The sequence below is a fragment of the Eublepharis macularius genome, chromosome 17, assembly GCF_028583425.1.
Source record: "Eublepharis macularius isolate TG4126 chromosome 17, MPM_Emac_v1.0, whole genome shotgun sequence".
In the NCBI taxonomy this organism is placed as follows: domain Eukaryota; kingdom Metazoa; phylum Chordata; class Lepidosauria; order Squamata; family Eublepharidae; genus Eublepharis; species Eublepharis macularius.
In genome coordinates, this window is record NC_072806.1 from 3,405,433 (window position 1) to 3,426,466 (window position 21,034).

Below are 21,034 nucleotides of genomic sequence, written 5' to 3' on the forward strand. Positions count from 1 at the left end.
CTTCCCTCTCTTCCCTTTTTCTCCTTCTGCTCCACTCTGCCTGTCTCATGGGCCTGCTCTTAATGAAACCGGGTGCTGCTGTCAGCAGAAAGGGGCCCTTTGAAGCGAAGGGAACTTAATGCAGTGGGGCAACTTTCACTCAGGATCCCAGTGGAGATGGAAGAAGCGTACGTCTCCTATATCTTTCCTCCACCCCCTCCACTTTTTTTTCTTCAAAACTGTGTATAAATTTTCATCAGTGGAGCGGTGCCTTGGGGGACAGACAGCCTCTCCGTCTCTTCCTTCACGCCACAAACCCGTCTTTCTTACATACCTTTCCTATTAACGTTTCCCCCAGTGCATTGGTTAGAAGAACGTCAATTTTGGTCAGCCTGCTGTCGGGCCAAACGTTGCCGCTGTCTCTTCTTCCAGCATCTCTCCCATTGTTGCTGTGTAGGGTGATAGATTGACTCTGATGAGAAATATGTTGCTGTTTTAGAAAAAACGCTTTTCTTAACGTTTAGGGCCTTTTCGGTATACGTCTCTCACGATATAAATATTCTTTCCTGCCTCATCCCTTAGCTTTTTTCTCCCTCTGGGCTAGTCCATCTGCAACTTGATTAGGAAATTTAGCTGGTTGACAAATGAACTTGTTACATTGGTGAAGGCTTGCGAGCCCCCACATGCCTGTTGAGAAAACGAGAAACCCCACCCTGTTGCTTTTGGGTGGTCAACGATGATTGCATTGAACTTTCCACCTTGCTTTACTTAACCGTAAAAAAAGCTTTTACCAGTATTGTCTAAAATCATTCTTGAAGGGGACGAGTCAGAGGGGGTTTATGGGATTGATAAAGGCCCGTGGACTCCTCTTGAGGTCTTGAGGTCAAAGGAAGGACTTTACAAGTGTTCAGTGGCCTTTGATGGGAGTTGGGAGGGGGGGCTGGATTTAGATTGATTCCATTAGTCAATATATACTAGTGGTCACTCAAAAAGGCACGTTATTCCTGCTAGTTTTGCAAGTGCAGTAGTGGAACAGTAGGAGATGCCCCGTTTTTAATCACTTTGTAATTGATTAGCTGATCACTTATTTCAAATTGATTAGAAAAGTGCCCCCAATTAATCAGGAAGCAGCTTTTTAAAAATATGTCTTATTTTTCAAGTAAATCTTCACACCTGTTAGGGCGAGAATCTTGCCCTGTTTTTAAAAAAACAAGAGCTGACGTTTGTGGGGTCCTAGAGTCTGCACCCATATTTCATCCTACTCTCGTGGAATCACAACATTTTTCTGCTCTGAATGCAACCACAACTCACAGGATGGGGCCAGCCATTGGTGTCCGCTGCAGATAATATTATTTATTAATTAACAAATTTGATTTGGACCCAGAGAATCTTACATTCTCTTTTCCTCCAATTTATCCTCATCACAACCTTGTGAGGTAGGTTAGGCTGAGAGTGTGTGACTGGCCCAAGGTCACCCAGTTAGCTTCCATAGCAGAGCAGGGATTTGTACCAGATTCTAGCTTAACACTCTAAACACTACACCATTCATGCGCTCTTTAACAAGTTGTGCTGGAAAATGTGAGTGGATGGCATGTTTCTGTATTTATTCCATGGTGCTTAGGCAGAATTTTTGCTTTGACAAATGGTTGTTTCCAAAGATTCGTGGTTGTTTTCGAAGGTTCGTGGAGTCCCTCTCTTTCCGTTGGTCTAATTCTCTCTTTTCTCTGACTTTTGCAGCTGGTCTTGGCCGAAAGCTCCCATTCGGATGCGGGTTCACAATGCACCGAGAGCCACACGGATCTTCCTCCTCCCCTCGAGAGAACAGGAGGCATCGGAGACTCCCGACCCCCTTCCTTTCAGTACGATAAGTTTCCGTACTCTTTCATTAGTTGCTTTTCTCTGCATATAGGGAATGTGCAAAAAGAGGCTGCGTTTTGTTGTTGAATGTTGCTGATACTTATTCATTCTAGACATTTTAGTGGCTGTTTTTCTGCCATTGTGTATAGGGTGGGTTTACCGTTCAAAAAATAATGCCTGCAGAATGGTGCACAGGGCCCAAAAGAGCTCCGAATGTTGAAGAAGCCAATAAGCAAATTCAGGCACTAACTCTTGGATAAGTTGGATGCTGCAGGAGGCAGTTCTGAGATGATCAGAGGTTAAGAAGCAGTCAGACCCAGGCAGATAGAAATGGGGGTCTTGCTGTCTCCCCACTCACTATGCAGCTGGGGGGATGGCTGCTGGTTAAATCAGTTTGAGAGAGAAGGTCCAAGGTCTGCTCTGTAAGAGTGTGAAGGCTTAAGAGTTGCCCACTGTCAGAGGAGTCCCACTCCCTGTGTATCTGAAGGAGTTGTTGTTTCATGAATCGATTCACACGAAAACACAACAGTCAGCCTCCTCTGACGGTCCTGGGAGGTGAACACACCATATACCCAAAGCAGTGTGAAAGCAGAATTACAGTGTCTCAGTGGAGGCCAAATGAAAGGAGCAAACCTAGATCAGTTTCTCTTGCAGAGATGCAACGGGCAGCCTCCTCTGTAGGATGAGAATTCTACTGAGCATTGCAAGGAATTGAGTGCTTCAGATTAGAAAGATGGAATAGGAGAGGCAGATGGGAAGGAGGGGCATATTCAGAACAGCGACTCATACAAAGGGTGATGCGGAAACCTCCTCTGAAAGTAAACAGTTCTACTTGAGAGTTATTTAATACTGTTATCCACCCCCAGCACAGGCTAAATAAAAAGAGGTCAAGAGAAGTAAATTGTACAGGTGCTGTGGGCAGCCTCCTTTGCAAATGCATACTTTGGGCTTCCAGGACTTTTAAATAATTTGATCCTGATTCATTCATCTCTTGCATAGTGCTAAGGGTTGTCTCATGCTGCACAGGTGGCGAGGTATGTGTGTGACTTCTTCACATGCTTGAAACTGTTTTCTGTTCCGTGGCTGTGGTGCTTTGCAGTGCTTTTGGGCTACGAGTGTTTCTTGGAATCGAAAACGATGGAATGGTTTATTGGAATCAAAAATGTTTCTTGGAAACGAAAACGATGCTTTGGCTTGTAAGGAGGGCAGCCCTCCCCCGCACCACCAAAAAAACACCCTGATCATCCAGGTGATATTTGCACCTGATACTTACTGTCTGCTGGGAAACCACTCCTGGGAAAGCTCTTGAGCGGGATACACATGGAATACAGACATGTATTACTGCGCTGTATTCGCTAGTGCATCGCGACAGCCAGGTGTTATTTGGAAGAGGTGCAATTTAGCAAAGGCCCTTTGCTCTAGGCAGACATACAGCATCAGTGGCAACAGGCAAAGTGGGTGGAACTGGGCTGTGTCCAGTGGGTCTGACTGCCAGAGAAGGACGACACGATTGGTCATGAAAGAGAGGAACATATGAGGCTGCCTGATACAGAATCAAATAATCAGCGCATTTAGTTTGACTGCACCTGTTCTGAGCAGCATCAGCTCTGGGGAGGTCTTTTCCTATCCCACCACCTGAGACCATATACTGGGAGATGCCAGGAGTTGAACATGGGGTCTTCCGAATGCAAAGCAGGTGCTCTGTTGTCGATCCGCAGTCCCTTGCCGTTCTAGAGATCCCAGTGCACATACGAAATGACCTTCTCCCGTGTTGGACGATTAATCCACCCAGTTTAGTATTTCCTGCTCTGATTAGCACCGGTTCTCCGGGGCCTCAGGTGGAGAAGGTGAGGGACCCACAGGTTTGTTGTGAGGCTAAAATGGAGAAGGACGGACTGCACGTGTCCCCCTGAGCTCTTTAGAGGAAGGAAGGGATAAAAAAATGTAATGAGAGAGCCTAGAGTGAGTGATGTATTGTCGAAGGCTTTCACGGCCGGAGAACGATGGAGAACGGAGAACGAACCCTAGAGTGAGTGCTTTTTGTCTGAAGGAGGGAGCTCTGACTCTTGAAAGCTCACACTCTGAAAATCTTACTAGTCTCTAAGGTGCCCCTGGACTCAAATCTTGCTGTTCTACTGCAGACCAACATGGCTACCCACCTAAAACTGTCCATGTGCAGAACGCCTTTCTTTTCTGATTGGTAGCTGCTTCTTTAAAATACACAGGGACCGGATATGTCCAGGTAGGCACGCCAGGCTCTCTTCTTTGTAAAAAATGTACCATCTTGCCCTGCCATGTGGCCCGAAGGATGAAATTCTGGCCCCAGTAGCCACTCTCAAGATGAGGAATCTCAGGGCCAAGCTACAAGTGACGAATGACACTTGAACAGCAAGTGTATTTCTCCCTGTTCACTTGCCCTCCACTCAATCCACTTGCTGTTCAGGTGTCATTCGTCACTTGTAGCTTGGCCCTAAGTGGCAGCATTCGACTGTTTAAGAGCTCAGCTGATTTCTTTCCGCCGCCACCAACCCCAGAGCTTCCTAGACCATCACTCGCTCTCCTGCTTTTTTCACAGCCACTTCCGTGTGTGTTTTCCACCCCAAAGGAGAAGGGGGGAGTCTTGCCCTGTTGGTTTGCGTCTCTCTGAGGTTCTGCCGCCCTCTTGTGGCTCTTTCACCCCCCTTGTGCGGTTTTTCTGTCACATGACCTGCCAATCTCACTCTCTCTTTGTCTTCCTGACACATCCCCAACCGAGAACGGTACCAGGCGGGCATCACATATGCGTTGTGTTCTCTGTGCGGAGTGTTCCCATCCAGGCAGAGAGGGTCCCTTCAGCACCTTTCAGGGTCAGGGTCTCCCAGTGAGGAGGGAGAGGAAAAGAAAGCTTTGGACCCTTGCAGAATTTGGCCTTTTCCAGTGGGGCGATCGGGATGAGGCAGCTGTGTCGTGATTCTCTTTTCTCTCTTCCTTTGCTGTCTCGCAGTGTGTTGATCTCTCCCCCAAATTTCTGTGGGGAAAGGTTTTGTTCTGTTGATCTGTGGGTTTTTAAAGCGTGCTTTATCCTGCCTTTCCTCCAAGGACCTCAGAACCTCCCATCGTTTATCCTCACAACCACCCAGTAGGGTAGGCGAAACAGAGGAAGCAACCAGCCCCAGACCTCCCAGTGAGTGGGTTAATCTCTAGCCCTGTTCACATGTTCCAGTAAATTCAGGCACATCTGTTTGTAAGAAAGAAACATTGCACATTCACTTTACAATGGAAACCAGGGGCCAGTACCTGGATAAATGTGATTTTTTTAAATTACAAGTTCAGCTGTACATACATTGAGAATTACTGAACGCATATTTTTTTAAAAAAGGACATACTGTGCATGGATTGTACGTGCATTCACAGTAACATGTGAATTGGGCTTACTTCTGGCCGAATGGGGCTAGGACACCCTAACAGAGTTTTCATCACCCTGGCAAACTACAATCCCCAAAAATTGTTGGAGGAAGTTATGTCCATTGAAGAGGAATAAACTAACATTAGAGAGCAGATACGGTGTGTGTGTCAGACTAAGGCTGTGAAGATGTGAGTTCAAGTCTAATGTTTTCAGCTTTCTCTTCTCAGCTTAACCTACCTAACAAGGTGCTTTTTAGGGTAAAAATATATAAGAGAGAAGAATCATGACAAGCGCCTTGTTAGTAGGGCGTGGAGAAAACGTTCAGACTGTTACTCTGTTGAGTGTCCAGTCCCAGCCTGAAACTGCTTGCAGTCGCTAGATGGCGCTGCTAAGACAGACTGAAGGAGGGCCGTTGTTGGCATAGCGCAACAACTGGTGCCCGTCGTTTGCAGGATTTGGGCATCTTGTTTGCATCTTGTGTTTTGGGCATAGTGCTGCCTCGTTGATGTGTCAGCCTAGCAAGTGTGTTTTTTTAGAGATAAAAGGAAGTGCAAGTCAAATATTGGTGCAAGCTTATATTTCAGTGTTCCTAAGAACCAGAGGGCCGCCTTGACGGAGCAGGCTTAGGGCTACAACCTGTTTCCCATTGTGTCCATCCCATCCTGCATTCTATTTCCCATTGTGACCAGCCCTCTCTCTCCCAGGAAGCCCACAAGAAGAGCATGAAAGTAACAGCCCTCTTCAGCTGTTGCCCTCCCTGCACCCAGAACCTGGCATTCAGAGGTATACTGCCTCTGGATATGGAGGTTCTGAAAAGGGAAAATTGGGGCTGTTTGTTTTCAAATGCTGACCGCAGGATAAGAGCTAGATGTTGTTTTTGAGATGTCGATAGCTTGTTCATCTTCCAAAGGGGAAAAAACCCCTTTCCTCCATCTTTAGGATGACTTAGAGCAGAACTAGACGTGACGAATTACATGAGTCTAAGCGAGTGCCAGGAATCGTGTCTGATCCTACCTGTCCGTGTCCATTTCCCAAGGTCCGTGTCCATTTCCCAAGATCAAGATGAGTAGCCGTGTTGGTCTGCCTGTAGTAGTAGAAAAGAGCAAGAGTCCAGTAGCACCTGTAAGATGAACAAAACTTATGGTAGGGTATACCCCAGTAGCAAGAGTGCTGCTGGACTCTTGCTCTTTTCTACTGTGAAAGACTTTGTAATTCATATGCAAATATAAATACAATTCAGGCAATTAAAGGGCTAAGATAACCATATGTATTTGGCACTTGAGTGGTTTCAAACTGGTTGTCTGTCATGTATGTTTGAGATGGCTTTTGCTGGGTACTTAAATTTAGCATCTGATGGACAGGTGCTCTCTGTGCCGATGTCCTGCCGTGATGGTACTACGTGTTTTGCTGAACGTTTTGACATGGCTTTTAATGTGCTTACAGTAGCCAGGTGGGACAGCCTTTAGGGTTCCTACCTAAACTGTATGAGCTCATTTGGAAATGCATCCACATCTTACACCTTCTCCTTTCCCTGCAGCCCAAATGCCGCCAGCAGCAGGGATGGCCTGGACAACGAAACGGGAACGGAGTCGGTTGTCAGTCACCGGCGAGAGCGACATCGGCGGAGGAACCGAGAAGGCCATGAGGATGGTAAGCGGCTTCCTCTCGTTTTGTGCTGGTGGATTGAACCAGTGTATTTGTGTTGTTGCTCCAAATAGCGGAACCTGGATTATATATAAAGGTTTGCCAGTGCAGGTGAGTAGTCTGGATTTCTGGCAGCATCCCTCATTGTATATTCAGTAATCTTGTTTTAGCTTGTAAATCTGGGGATGTTTATTTGAAGAATTCTGTATTCTACTGAATTCAGATTAACAGCAAATAATGGTGAAGAGCATCTACACAAAGGCTAAAGACTACAGATACTATGTTGCAGTGCAAATTCATGTAAACAATAACTTCTTTTGCCTACATGCCAATATTTCAAATCTTTCTTTAAATCAAAACCCATCTTTTACATAAAAGTCTTTTGCACAAACCTCCTTCCCTACTAAAACGTAAGCATACGTACAATTAAACAGAATGTAAACACATTCTTCCCCTGCTGATAACTGTCTCCACCTCTCTCCACAAATTGTTGTCATGGGTGTGGCTTACTCTGACACAGAAGTTCCACTTCAGATATTGTCTGTAGAAGCCACTAAAGCAGGTTAGTGCTGAATAAGAGGAAATGGTTTCCAATGCACGCATGGCCTATCAGGGAGCCCAGCAGCCACTATTTATAAGCTACGTGTTGACTACCTAGGAAGTAGGGGAATTAGTCCTCTTCAGCTCCTCTACATGTGGTCACTTTCCTCATCTGTTCTATTGCTTGGAGTGGTTAACCATCATAGAGTTCGAAGTGCAGAAACGGGTTCCTGGTTTCTTTATTAATTAAAATAGATTTATTTCTGGACTTTACTCGAGGAAGAATTTTACTGCCAACAACAACAATAACATTCAATTTGTATACTGTCCTTCAGGACAACTTAACACCCACTCAGAGCCATTTACAAAGTGTATTGTTATTATCCTCACAACAATCACCCTGTGAGGTGGGTGGGGCTGAGAGAGCTCTGAGAGAGCTGTGACTGACCCAAGGTCACCCAGCTGGTTTCAAGCAGAGGAGTGGGGAATCAAACCCAGCTCTCCAGATTAGAGTCCTGCTGCTCTTAACCACTACCCCAAACTGGCACAATTCCTCCTCCTCCTCCAAAAGATACCTGTAGTTTATATGCCCTTAAAAGCCCTGGCAAAGAAAATGGCCTTGCCGAGTTTCCTACATGTTTCCCAAGATGGTGCCCCCTCCATGTCACAAAGTGAGAACTGCAATGGAGAAGGCTCAGGCTGTGTTTGATACCAGGTGGGCTGTCTTCAGTGAGGGGACCAGCCAGTTGAAGGACTGTGAGTTCCAGTTGCTGGCAGCTTGAGAACTCTAGCTGGGAAATGGGCAAATATGGGAGGACTTGGTCTTTAGGTTTTGAAAGTCACAAGGAGCGCCATGAATTGAACTTCGAAGCAAATTGGCAGCTCATGATGTCTTAAGATTGGTTTGAACCTCAGGGGTCTTTAGATACGTTCTGCAGCCTTTTATGTGGGGATAATCCCTAATAATGACTAGTAATTGGAGCTTGAGACCCGCCTCTCTGAGTTTTATGTTAGCCACAAGCTTCCTATTATTTTTAAGCCACTGTTCACTCAGTTCCTTCACAGCCATCTGTAATATTGGAGTAACCGCACAGGCCTACCTTACAGGGGTGTCATAAGAATTGTGGCGATGGTGTGTGCAGAGTGTTTTGAATATGCGAGGTGGTAGTGGAGAGTGCTGCCAAGTCATAGCTGACTTACGGCGACCCCTGGTGGGGTTTTCATGGCAGGAGACTTACAGGGGTGGTTTGCCGTTGCCTGCCTCTGCAACTCTGGTCTTCGTTGGAGGTTTCCTATTGAATTGCTAACCAAGGCCGACCCTGCTTAGCTTCCAAGATCTGATGAGATTGGGTTTACCTGGGCTATCCAGGTCGGGGACTTGAATATGCGTAATACGCTCTTTTGATCCTGCTTCTTGTTAATGTTATAATTTATTTAGTTGCTAAGTGTCATGGGGGTTGGGGTGCGTGGGATTAAAACCCCAGAATAGGGGGGGGGAGCAATTTCTGTGAATTATTGGAAAAAACCAAAATGGTGCCCCGAGTTCTATGGGCTCAATCAGGAAACGGGGGGGGGGGGTGTTCCTCCCCTCCCATCAAGGGGGTAAGGGGATCGGGCAAACCTACATACAGCAAACCCCATCCAAAACAGTGCACAGAGTTCCACAGCCTCAGAGCCAAGCTACAAGGGACAAATTACACGAGGAGGAGCACGTGAAGGGAATCGCAATGTTAGCTGGGAAGCTGAGTTTTAAAAGAGATCGGAAGGCTTTGTCAATTTCCCCTCTCTTCAGAGCCAGCAAAGATGGCTGCTCAGAGGGTTTGTTAATTTCTTCTTTGCCTCTTAGAAGTGGAGGTGAAACTGACCGAGCCTTTGGGAGGCAAAGAGGAAATTAACAAATGCTAACAACGTGACTTCCTTCATGTGCTCCTCCTCGTGTAATTCGTCTCTTGTAGCTTAGGTCTCAGTCAGGAGATAGGGAGGGGAGGGATGGAGGAAAGAAGTTGCTTGCCCTGTGAGGCGAGAGCAGGGCGTGGAGTGGTAATCAGTAAAGGGGGGTAAGAACAGGTGCAAGGAGACAATATTGGGATGGGGGACTGTAATTTTCGCAGTTCCTCCCACTGGTATCTTTGAATGCAACAGTCTGTCCTTGGGAAACAAAGCATTTGGGGAAACACAAAGGTTTGGTTGGATTGCATCAACAGGATGCCCAGCCATAGTCTGTTGTTTTCTTAAACTCTCTTGCTTGCGCTCAGGGTCAGCTGTGTTTGTGGTAGTGTTTTCGCTTCCTTTGCAGAGTGAGGCCAAGGAACAGCCAAGGAGCCAACCGTGGTTTATTTTGTAACGCCACCATCTTGAAAAGAATGATGTCCTCCAAGTGATTTTCAAAACAGAGTAGCTGAGGGCCAAGGCTTGGAGAACAGAGGTATAATTACCCATAGGGAGGAGGGAAGGGGATGGAAGCAACAGACCTTTTGTGGGAATTGGGGCGTGTGGTGTTTTCGGTGCGTGGTGTTTTCGATGCATTACGAAACCTGCCCTTCTCCCCCTCTCCGTTCGTCTAATTAGCCGATATGCTCGTCTGTGCATCTGGCTGTTTTTAAAATCACTAACTGAATAAGAAGGGGGCCCTAGAGAGGATCTCCCGTCTCCTCTTGAGACAACAAGTGCATCTGATGATTGGAAAAGTTGACCGGGTCCTGTTAAAAGGGAAAGCGGACCTCAGCACTTAAGTAGGCGTCTGGGAGGTCTGCCCGTGCAAGTTCTTGGGACCCCTTGCTGGTTGGGACAAAGATTTCTATCAACGCCTCCTCCTGCTTCCTGGAGACCAGCGAGAAAAAAGGGGAGGCCCTGGAGAGTCTAATTAGGCAGATAATTAAGAGAGGAGGTTTTGTTTGTGTTCAGAATGTTTTAGAGACTTGGCCAGAGTCTGCCCCCCCTCCCCCAGCAGTTGTTAATAAGGGGCCATTCAGTTGCCGGGATGGCGTGTGAGTGGGGGAGTGGAAAAATGGGTTAGGATTTGACACCTCTCATCGGGCCTGGCAGATGGCTGGCTGGAGAAAGGAAGGTAGATCCTGGGTAGCGGATACTGGGTGCAGATTTGCATTTTTGAATGGGTGGATCAGTGCGCCTTCTATTCGGGGTAGGTGTGGAATATCCGAGGCCTCTGCCCGCAGTCACAAGAGCAGAACTGCTCAGTTGGATCAGTACAGGTCCTTGGATTTCTTGCAAGCAGGGCTTTTTTTCAGGGGGAACGCGGGGGATCGGAGTTCCGGAACCTCTTGAAAATGGTCACATGGCTGGTGGCCCCGCCCCCTGATCTCCAGACAGAGGGGAGTTGAGATTGCCCTCCGCGCCACTCAGCGGCACGGAGGGCAATCTCAACACCCCTCTGTCTGGAGATCAGGGGGCGGGGCCACCAGCCATGTGACCATTTTCTCTGAGGGCAACCCACTGAGTTCCACCACCTCTTTTCCCAGAAAAAAAGCCCTGCTTGCAAGACTCTTGTTTTGCGAACCTGTTTCCTAGCACTTTGTACCCAAGAGAAAGGGCTGCTCTGTTTCAGCCTCGTGAATCCTAAAAGCCCATTTGGTCCTCCATCCCTCCTTCAAAGGCCAGTCGCGTTTCTATGCCCCTGCAGGATGAGGCCTTTTCAGCTCCTGTTGAAAGTCAAGGAGGGATGTGCTTTGACCTCCAGAGAGAGGCTTCGTCCTAATTCTCCTGAAAGATGGAAAGGCTCTTGCCTGGAAGTCTCTGCTGCCTTTCCGATCTTCGGAGAAGAAGAGCCAAGGGCCAGAGGTCAAGCAACCTGAGTCATTAGTAGGAACCACCTCTGAAGTCCCTTAAGGACTAAAGAATCACCGTTGCTTTAGAGAACTGCTGGGACTGGAAATGTATTGAGATGTTAGATGTTTTCACAAAAAGAACGGAGGAAAGTAAAGGGGCAAGAGATGGCTCCTGCACATGCAATAATTCTTGTGGTCTGCAACCCCCAAATATGGATTTATTTTATTAGTTTTATTGATACGGTACACTCCATATAAAAAAACATTTCCCCCAAGGATATTTCCGACAATAAACTATAGGAACACTAAAGAGAAATAATCAGTCATCTAAAAATTAAATTAGACCCAGCAGTTAAATGATAAAACAGCAGGATAAAAATAGACCTAATTATCAGTATTGCTTGTTTTTATAAGAAGCAGTTAAAAAGCTTAAGTAAACCCAGCAGGCAAAGCATTCCCTCCCCCCACCCCCCAGCACAATCTCACCGCCACAAAACAGAATATTTGGCATCTTGAAAATGGCTGGCGGAGCTGCGTTCAGCTTATAAGAGCTGTCTAGTTCTGCCGTCTTGCTCTTAAATGCAATCATTAATTGGCCAGGTTTTCTGGACTGATCTGTGAGTTCCGTGCCATTCTGAGAAATGGCTGTGCTAACTCTTTCCTTCCTTATGATCCAAACTTTGCTCAAAGAAAAGTAGAATTTTGCATCTGGTCTGCATTCTGAGAGCGAGAGGGCTTTTAGCACAATTCATTCTGCACTTTTTGCCAATTTGCATAATTTATTCTGGGTTTGCACATCGGGAGCACTTCAAGTCCCGCCTCCAACATCGGAAGGTCATTCGGTAGGGCTGTCTGATGAGATTTCAAACGTATCTTTGCAACCATAAGGGATAGAACTGAAGCCGGTCTCTTTTAAATGAATAAGAAGCAGCCAAAGTGGCAAGAAACTGAATTCTTTAGTGGCCGCCACGTTGTGGTGTACATCCTGCTCTGACTTAACTCAGAGACATATCTATAAAGTACAGCCTGCCTGTTCCAACCGAAGGACGCCGTGTTCAGGGATATGCCACTGAGCAGGAGTATTCAACTGTTTTGAAACTAAGAGCACCTTTGGAATTCTGACTCAGGGTAGAGGGCTAGGGTTACCACCTCTGGGTTGGGAAATTCCTGGAGATTTGGGGGTGGAGCCTGGAGAGGAGGGAGTTTGGTGAAGGACCTCAGTGACCTATAAGTCCATAGAGTCCACCCTTCAAAGCAGCCATTTCTCCAGGGAAGCTGATCTCTATGGCCTGGAGATCTCCAGTCCCCATCTGGAGGTTGGCAACCCTGTGGAGGGCACAACTATAAAATGGCTGCTGGAGGAGATGGCCCCAATCACAAAATGTCAAGAAGAGAGGTCATGCATAAATCTCACAATAACTCTTCGGCATTTCAGGCAGAAGCTCTGTGTAATAGGATACTTTTTAAGATGAACACATTTAAAAATATTTTCTTGCATATGCAAAGCTTGCCTTCAGTCACACTATAAAGATACTCGTGATGTGGTGGCAGCTGCTGTCGAAACAACGTTTTAAAAATCTGCACAGGCAGTCAGATCTCTAATGACCAATCGGAAGCCCTACTGGGCAGAAATCCCACGAGCCCCGCCCACTTTTAAAAACACTTGGCCAGCACCAGGAAAGGTGTTGGTGCGCCCACGGGTGCCATATAGGAGATCCGTGCTATAGAGTCAAGCTGTGGGTATATCTGATCTACACAGCTGATGTCTGCATGCACAGCAGCCATTCGATAGTTGCAGCAGTGAAAATGAGTTTCCCGTTGTGCCACGCTAACAAATGCCATTTTCTGAAGTGTGCGTCCACCGTGCAAGCAGTGTGCACACATGTACCCACGCACTCACGCACACACTGCAGTCATGATTGTAGGAAATTGGATTGCCAGCTTCCAGATGAGGCCTGGAGATCTCCAGGAATTACAACTGCTTCCCCAAGGAACAGAGATCAGTTCCACCAGAGAACATGGCTGGGTTGGAGGGTGGACTCTATGGCATCAGAGCTTGCTGAGGTACCTCTGCTCTAGGGTTCCCAGGTGCCCGCTGGTGGTGGGCAGACTCCCAGGGGTTTGCCACCTTGCCCTCCAACTTCCCACGGCTGACATGACGGCGTTCCTGTGCTTTGTTTGGGGCTGATTTGGCCCCCGAATGAGCTGAATCAGCCCCTCAGGGAGCGTGGGAATGTCCCCGTGGCTGGCGCGACAACATCAGTTCTGGTGGTGACATCACTGCGCAGGTGCCGGAGCGCATGCGAAGAGGAACTTGCTGCCGGCACGAGGTAAGTGCCAGGTTCCCACTGGTGGGAGGGTATAGGGACCTACCAACCCTGCTCTCCTCCCCAAACCCCTCCTTCTCTAGGCTTCACCCCCAAAACCTCCAGGTATTTTCTAACTTGGAATTATCATCCCTAGCAGAAAGGGAGTTTTCGTGCCCCCTTTCACTTTGAAAGGTCACTGTGTCTGGGCCTGCCCGTCTGTCCTCCAGATACTTATACGCTGTTGCTATGGTTTCTCCCTAGCCAATCTCAGTGGGCTTAGTTCTTTTCATCTCCTCATAATCTGTCCTGCTAGACCCCCTTATGCTGCTGTCCTCTTAAGCCCTCGGCATGGGTGGTCATGTTTTCCTGTCGTTCCTAGATACCAGACGTGGGATTCTGCAGGCAACCTCCGAAGGGCTGTCTGCACATTCCATGGCCGCAAATCCCAGCTTGCAATGGAGGGTAACTTGACAGCTGTCAGAGTGTTTGTGGGATCAGGGGCCTTTCCCAGACGTGGTCTCTCATTCACATGTTCTGTTTCCTTTTTTTTAAAGTGTGCGTTTGCAATCCCCCCCCCCAAGGCTTTGACCTAAAAAGAGAGCTAGTTATGTTAGAAAAAGCCAAGAGTATTGCAGCATCTTAAAGGTCAAGACATTTATTGTGGCTAACATTTCTATTGACCAGTGCCTAGTTGTTCAGACACGTGCAGTCTTTCCCCATTTAGCAGGCTGTGTGTGTTGCATATGTGCACATAGGAGAAAAATAATTACTTTTAAGGGGCTACCCGGGGACTATCACTTGACTATTTCCCTCCAGTCTTTACAGTTAACTTTTCTCTAGGTTTATATGACTGTGCGGAATATCTATCAGATATGAGCACTGAGTATATGTGTGGTGTATCTGATGGTTAAGGTTACGTCATGCATTGAATGAAGTAGGCTGTAATCTTTGACCACAGCCAATCATTTATGTACTGCAAAACTTTTTTTTAAAAACCCTGTAATCTTACTTAGCTTTGGGCTTTCTGTTGCCTGATTAAGTTGGTTGGCTACAGAATGCTTTCTTTCTTTATTTAGAAAATGTATAGACCACCTCTCCAGAAACCTGCTCAGGGAGATTTACAACTCAGATAACAAAACAAAGCCATTAAATAAGTTTCAGGTGGATAGCCGTATTGGCCTGCAGCAGAAAAGCAAGATTCGGGACCAGACCAACCTTAAAGACCAACTAGAATTCCAGAATATGAGCTTTCAAGTGGCAACGCTCCCGCCTTCTTCTTCTGAAATTGTTGGTCTTTAAGGCGCTGCTGGACCCAAATCTTGCTCCACCACTAAACAACATGCTGATGCCATTAAAATGCACTTGTAGCGTTTGGTGTTTGGCAGGCTCTGTCCAAATCGAAATGACAGCTGACTTTTCCCTGCCTGCCCCCCAGTGGTATGTAAGCTGCTAACCCACACGGACCGAAAAGGGGGTGGGATGGCCCCATTCTCTAGACCCTTTTAATGTCTACTGCGTGGTCCGGCTGAATGTTTGGAGCACAATCTACCTGCCTTGGCTTGTGGCATCTCCACACTGAAGGGAGCTATTCATTCCGGCAGCTGAAGGACCGTGTGTTCCAGACAGCAGGCCAGGAAATCGAAGGGAACGTGGCCACCGGGAGTCCATTTGCATAGCTACCCTTTTATTGGCTAAACTCCAAGGAGGCAGGCTAGAGGCAAATCCATTGATGGGATGTTGAGGGTACCTTTTAGGCACAGCGTGATTGTGCCAGAAGTCTTGTTTAAAGGGGTCTTAGAGGAAGCCAAGAAGATCAGATGCCTTGCAGCTGAGAGAGAGCAGGTATGTTTTTGGCAGGTTGGAGAGGAGGGTATTTCTGTGTGGACAGGTCAGTGTAAATATGTGATGGATCTAGATCCAGAGGGGTTAGCTGTGTTCGACTGTAGATGCAAAAAGAGTCCAGTAGCCCCTTTAAAACTAACCAACTTTATTGTAGCATAAGCTTTCAAGAACCACAGCTCTCTTCGTCAGATGCAATATTGATGCATCTGACGAAGAGAGCTGTGGTTCTCGAAAGCTTATGTTACAATAAAGTTGGTTAGTTTTAAAGGGGCTACTGGACTCTTTACTATTGTGTGATGGATGAATCAGTGAGAAGTTGTTTGGATTTATGTCTGGAAAGGGGCTACTTGAGAGGGATGAGAAACCCCAGATATTCTGAGAAGGTATGGAAGTAAACAGGCAAGCTTGATCTACAGCTCTCTAAAGCTGAATAACTCTGATTTAACTCAGTCTAATTCCATAGAAGTTTAAAGGACATTTTGCTAGAGTTGTCGCCAACCTGGAATTGTAGAATAAGCAGTCCTGTCACTCACTTTATAGGGTTTTTTTTTCTTTTCAAATCTGTTCATCTCCCAAGGTGCCCCTCTCTTTTGCTGGTTAATTGGGTGTGTGGCTTTGCTCAGTTTGGTGCCCCACAGACAAAAAGGACCTCTAAGAAAAGCCTGTAGTGTAATTTAAGTGGTGTGCAGGTGTGCTTTCCAGCTGTAGAGGTAGCACCATACAAAGGCAGAATTCTGCGGGAAAATGTGCCTGCTGTGAACCTAGGAACTATTAGTGTGTCCCTGTGGATCCAAGAAGGTCACTTACTTCTCTGCCCAATTGTCCCCACAAGAGGCTCAGTTTGCCCATCTGTTAAATGGGAATAACACCTTCAATAACTTGCTTTAGCCACCAGCTGTTCAAAAGGGGAGGTACAAATAGCTATGGAATAGCTTCCCATATAAAGGGAAGCCTTCCCCTGTTTCCCTCTGAATTTCAAACTGTATATAACCCTTCCTTAGAAGCAACTCTGTCTCTGGCCAGCTGACTGGCTCTACCCACTGAGGAACTGCTGTAAGCATATAAATGGGCTTTTATGATACGTGTTTATGTCAAAGGCACAAATGCTTAGAAAGAAGCGACTGTTTCTACCTGTGTTGTTCGCCCATGAAGTCGCCCCGTTCAGAATTGGACTCTTGTTCCACTTCGCCTGGTGCCACCTAATGAGATGGGTAGCGATGGTTCTTCAGCTCTTTCCTGGCCCCATCGCCTGCACTGTTAAACTGGAGATGCTAGAGATTCTGGCAAAGGCCGTCCACCTGCACATTGAGGCTGGACCGCTGCGCCACGGTTGCTCCCCGAAGCACATGGAGCCACCTCGTACTGAGTCGGACTGCTGGTCTGTCCCGCTTGGCATAAGCTACTCTGACTGATAGCTGCTCTCTGGGATCTGAGGTGACGAAGGGTATTTCCCAACAGGAGATTCTTTTAACTAAAGATGCCCGGAATAGAACCCAGAACTGCCTCTATTCAAAGCAAGTGCTTAACTGCTGAGCCCTCCTCAGGCTAGGCTTACTGTGCGTCATTAATAGTTAGATAACAAATTGAAATGCACTGCTCTTTTAAAAAAGCAACCTTGAATAAATCTAGATGCAGGACTTTATACCTTACTGAGGATTTTGCTTCCCCTGCTGTTAAAATCTTTCCCTAGAAACCTGAGCTTTGGATTTGCAGGCTGGGATTCACCCTTGGGTTAAATGTGAACAGCAGATCCATAATGGATGGGGCAGGGGGGCAGGACAGAAATCCCAAAATGTTAAGAAGGCAAAGGCACAGTTGAGGGAGCTCTAAATCCTCTTTTCTCACATTTACCTCCAATAAATATTTTCTCTCTTTAAGGGTTTTTTTTTCTTACTGTGCCATAGAAAAGGCCCACTTTTGCAAGATAGGAAAATTGAACAGTGAGTCGATACTTTAATTACACGTTTGCAACCCTGAATACTGAAAATAACCCACATTTCAGTAAAGTCTCCTTTAGCCTCCTGGCTAATCTGCCCCGCCTGGTCGAATGCAGTTGTGCAAATTCAAAAGACTTACGGATAGAAAGGGTTTATCCTGTACGTTTCCGGGATCCCGTCTTGTTTTTTAAAAAAAGACCTCTAAAAGGATTTGAGCCTGCCAAAGATAATCCATGAAAGAAAAGTGACTTTTACAACTCCTTATGCAGCTATAGGTGCAAAATTTATTGGGGTGGGGTGGGGTTTGGCAGTGTTAGTTAATTTTAAAGATGATACAAATTATTTCTGTTCTGTTTTCCCAGACTTTTGCAAGACCTGGTGCATGGCGGTAGATTTTTCCCTCAGGCAAAGACCTTCTTGGGGAATCTGTCATGGACAATATGACATACCGATCTGTGTACATGTCTTTCATTTTCTGTAATTGCTGAGGTATCAGGAATGGCGTTTGCTTAATACCCCAGCTGGAAAGCTGAAGTTATACGTTATTATTGATTTGTTTTCCTCCCATCAAATCCTTCCAAAATAGCCTTGTAAGGTGCTTGGGTCCTTTTTACAACTCACAAGAGTGAAACGAGACACGGACTCCTTGGGAACTTCTTGCTGCAGTGCCGTCGGCTCGGCCCTGGGCAGGGCAGGCCACAAAATGGTCACTGCAGGGTTTTTGGAATGTTTCGGCCGAGGCCAGGCCCAGCAAGTTGGGCAACGTGGGCAGCCACGTTCCTCTCAGAGACCCAACAACGACAAACGCGGTGCCACGTGGGGTCGTCGTTTTTTACGGCCACTGGAACCAATCAGATGCTTCCCAGAAGCTCCGCCTCCTGTACATCACTGTAGGTATCAACTTTAAGGACAGCCCAGTCACTTTCTCAGGGGGGTGCTGGTTGTGTGTGTATGGTCTGTTTTAGAAAAGGAGTTTGTAATAATAATAATAATAAATAACTTTGCTTATATACCTCTCTTCTAGATAGTGCCCCACTCAGAGCAGTGAACAAATTCAGTGTTGTTATTATCTCCTCAGTACAGCTCTCATAGTGTGTTATTATCCCCACAGTATAGCCAGGGAGCTTGGGCTGAGAGGAGGGGCTGACCCAAGGCCACCTGCTGAGCTCAGGGCAGTTGTGGGATTCAAACCAGCAGAGTGCTGATTCGCAGTCCAACCACTTAACCACTATGTTATAGCAGCTCTCATAGTGTGTTATTATCCCCACAGTATAGCCAGGGAGCTTGGGCTGAGAGGAGGGGCTGACCCAAGGCCACCTGCTGAGCTCAGGGCAGTCATGGGATTTGAACCAGCAGAGTGCTGATTCGCAGTCCAACCACTTAACCACTATGTTACTGCTGCTCTTCTACTGATTTAGGGTTGATATTAGGCCTGCCATCTTGCATTGGGATTGCAAAAAAGAAACAAAAATGTACTTGGCATTTTCAGTTAATGAGAAAATTGGAGGAGATCTGGGAAACTGAATGTTCAAAGCATTTCACAGACGATAGATCAGTCGTTATTACAACATCCCTGTAAGGTAGGCCTTTAATTGGGGAAAGGATAGGGTGGTTGGGAGTTTCATTGCTTGGCTATCTGTTGGTGATAGGGTTGCCAACTCTGGGTTGGGAAATTCTGGGAGATTTGGGGGGTAGAGACGGGGGAGTGGGGAATTGGGGAGGAAAGAGACCACAGAGGGATATAATGCCGTAAGAGTCCGCCCTCCAAAGTAGCCATTTTCTCCAATGGAACTGATCTCTTTAGTCTGGAGAGTGGTTGTAATTCTAGGAGATATCCAGGCCCCGTCTGGAAGTTAGCAACTGGTATGGGGAGGTGGACTGTGTTCTCCATGCAGAGCTGAGAATGAAAGAACATGCCTAGGGGGACTCCCTGCCCGAGGCACGGATTGAATACGTTCCTGGTTCACATCTCAGTTCCCTCCTCCCTGCAAATGGCCGGTTCACACATGTACTCCTGATTGCTGCCTCATACTGAGTCTGTCAAGGTCAATCTCGTCTTCTCTGGCTGGTGGCCGCTTTTCGGGGCTTCCAGGGGAGGTCAGCGTCACCGCTTCCTGGATCCTTTTAAGTGGAGATGTAGGGGGGGACTTTAAGGGACCGCTGGGGAAGGGAGCTGTCAGAAATGGATTTCCTGGGGCCGTGGGTAAAATGCCTTCTAGTGCTATCCTCCCTCCCACGTTTATTGCCATCATTATCTGTGTGTGTGTTTTTGCACCAGTGCACATCATCTGGGAGGCGGGCGTTGAGCATGACTGGAAAAATAACCCCTTTGGCTCCAGCAAAAGAAAAGGGGCGTGGAAGACGTCGTGCCTTTCCCACCATGAAATGGGGAGACATTCCTCACCTCCAAGGGTGCTGTAGCGTCTCGGGGAAACTGGGGAGTAGTCTCCCGTTCCAAGGGGCAGTGCATGCACTAAGCATCTCTGGTTAATGGTTATTCTGCTTTGGGGCCGGGGGTCTCAGCTGATGGCTCATCCCGTCAACCTTTGGTGAATTCGTTGCATTAATGCGGCTGCAGTTTCTTGTAGCCTGTACAGCCACAGAGCCTAGGAGCATGTGGCTGTTTGTATCGAAGATTTTTCTCGGATTTTCAGAAAGTCCAACTGCAAGTTCTGCACAACCAGGGCTTTTTTTCAGCAGGAACGTGGTGGAACGGAGTTCCGTAAAATCTTGAAAATGGTCACATGGCCGGTGGCCCCGCCCCCTGATCTCCAGACAGAAGGGAGTTGAGATTGCCCTCCGCGCTGCTTGGCGGCGTGGAGGGCAATCTCAACTCCCCTCTGTCTGGAGATCAGGGGGTGGGGCCACCAGCCATGTGACCATTTTCTCCGAAGGCAACCCACTGAGTTCCACCACCTCTTTTCCCAGAAAAAAAAGCCCTGAGCACAACCCAATATGCACTCTGTTGCCCTGTACAGACTCGATAACCGATTTGGGGCTATCTTCAAGCTGATACATTGGATACATCCCTCTGTATTTGAGAGGGGGCTCACAAAGGGTTAAAATTCAAAGCCCTGCCCCCCCTGTGAATTCCAACACATCCCTCCTCCCGCCTCTCCTCCTTTGAGAACTGAAACCACATAAACAACTGATGTGGGTCATTAATTCTCTGTAATAGATGGAGCCGGGTTGCTTTTTTTCATCTGAGATCAATTATTGACCTGGGAATGAATGTGGAATCTGGGCTCCTCTCTGAGTCAGACACCTGGGACTAGCCATCCAGTTGAAGAATCCCCCCCCCCCCAAGTTCACAGTCCTGGGCTATCGGTATCTTAGAAAGGGCCTGAGGAAATAGAAGATATGCAGAGATGCCCAAACATGTTGACTTCTTAAAGACGCCACTAATCGCCAAGAAGAATTTGCTCCTGCCAGGTCGATAATCCTCATTAGATTTGATAAACCTCATTAGATTTGCAGCCGCACGTGGTTTAAGACTGCTGGGGCAGGAGGAGAAAGCCGTGTGGTGTTGGGCCCGTCAGAAATCTCATCAATGATGGAGTCGATCCTCGTTCAGAGCCTGTAAAGATATTGCTGATACCAGGAGACTAGCTGTTCTCATTCTCTTTTTGTGGTGCAGATCCAATGCCTACGGTCAGCAACTGTTTTTTCCCCCAAGGGCTTCTTTGGAAAAGAGTGGTGGCCCAATCCCTGCGTATCCCCAATGTGGTAACTCCTATCCCGCCTTCCAAATATCTG

The 21,034-nt window shown here is 47.2% G+C and overlaps 1 protein-coding gene across 2 annotated transcripts in view; it reads left to right on the forward strand.

The window, feature by feature from the left end:
- DVL1 (dishevelled segment polarity protein 1) overlaps nt 1-21,034 on the forward strand; it is a 123,368-nt gene that overhangs the window by 67,288 nt on the left and 35,046 nt on the right. For both annotated transcript variants that reach the window (XM_055001123.1, XM_055001124.1), the window contains exons 3-4: nt 1,717-1,838; nt 6,759-6,871. In XM_055001123.1, coding sequence (XP_054857098.1) covers nt 1,717-1,838; nt 6,759-6,871 — 235 coding nt within the window. The remainder of the gene's footprint in view (nt 1-1,716; nt 1,839-6,758; nt 6,872-21,034) is intronic.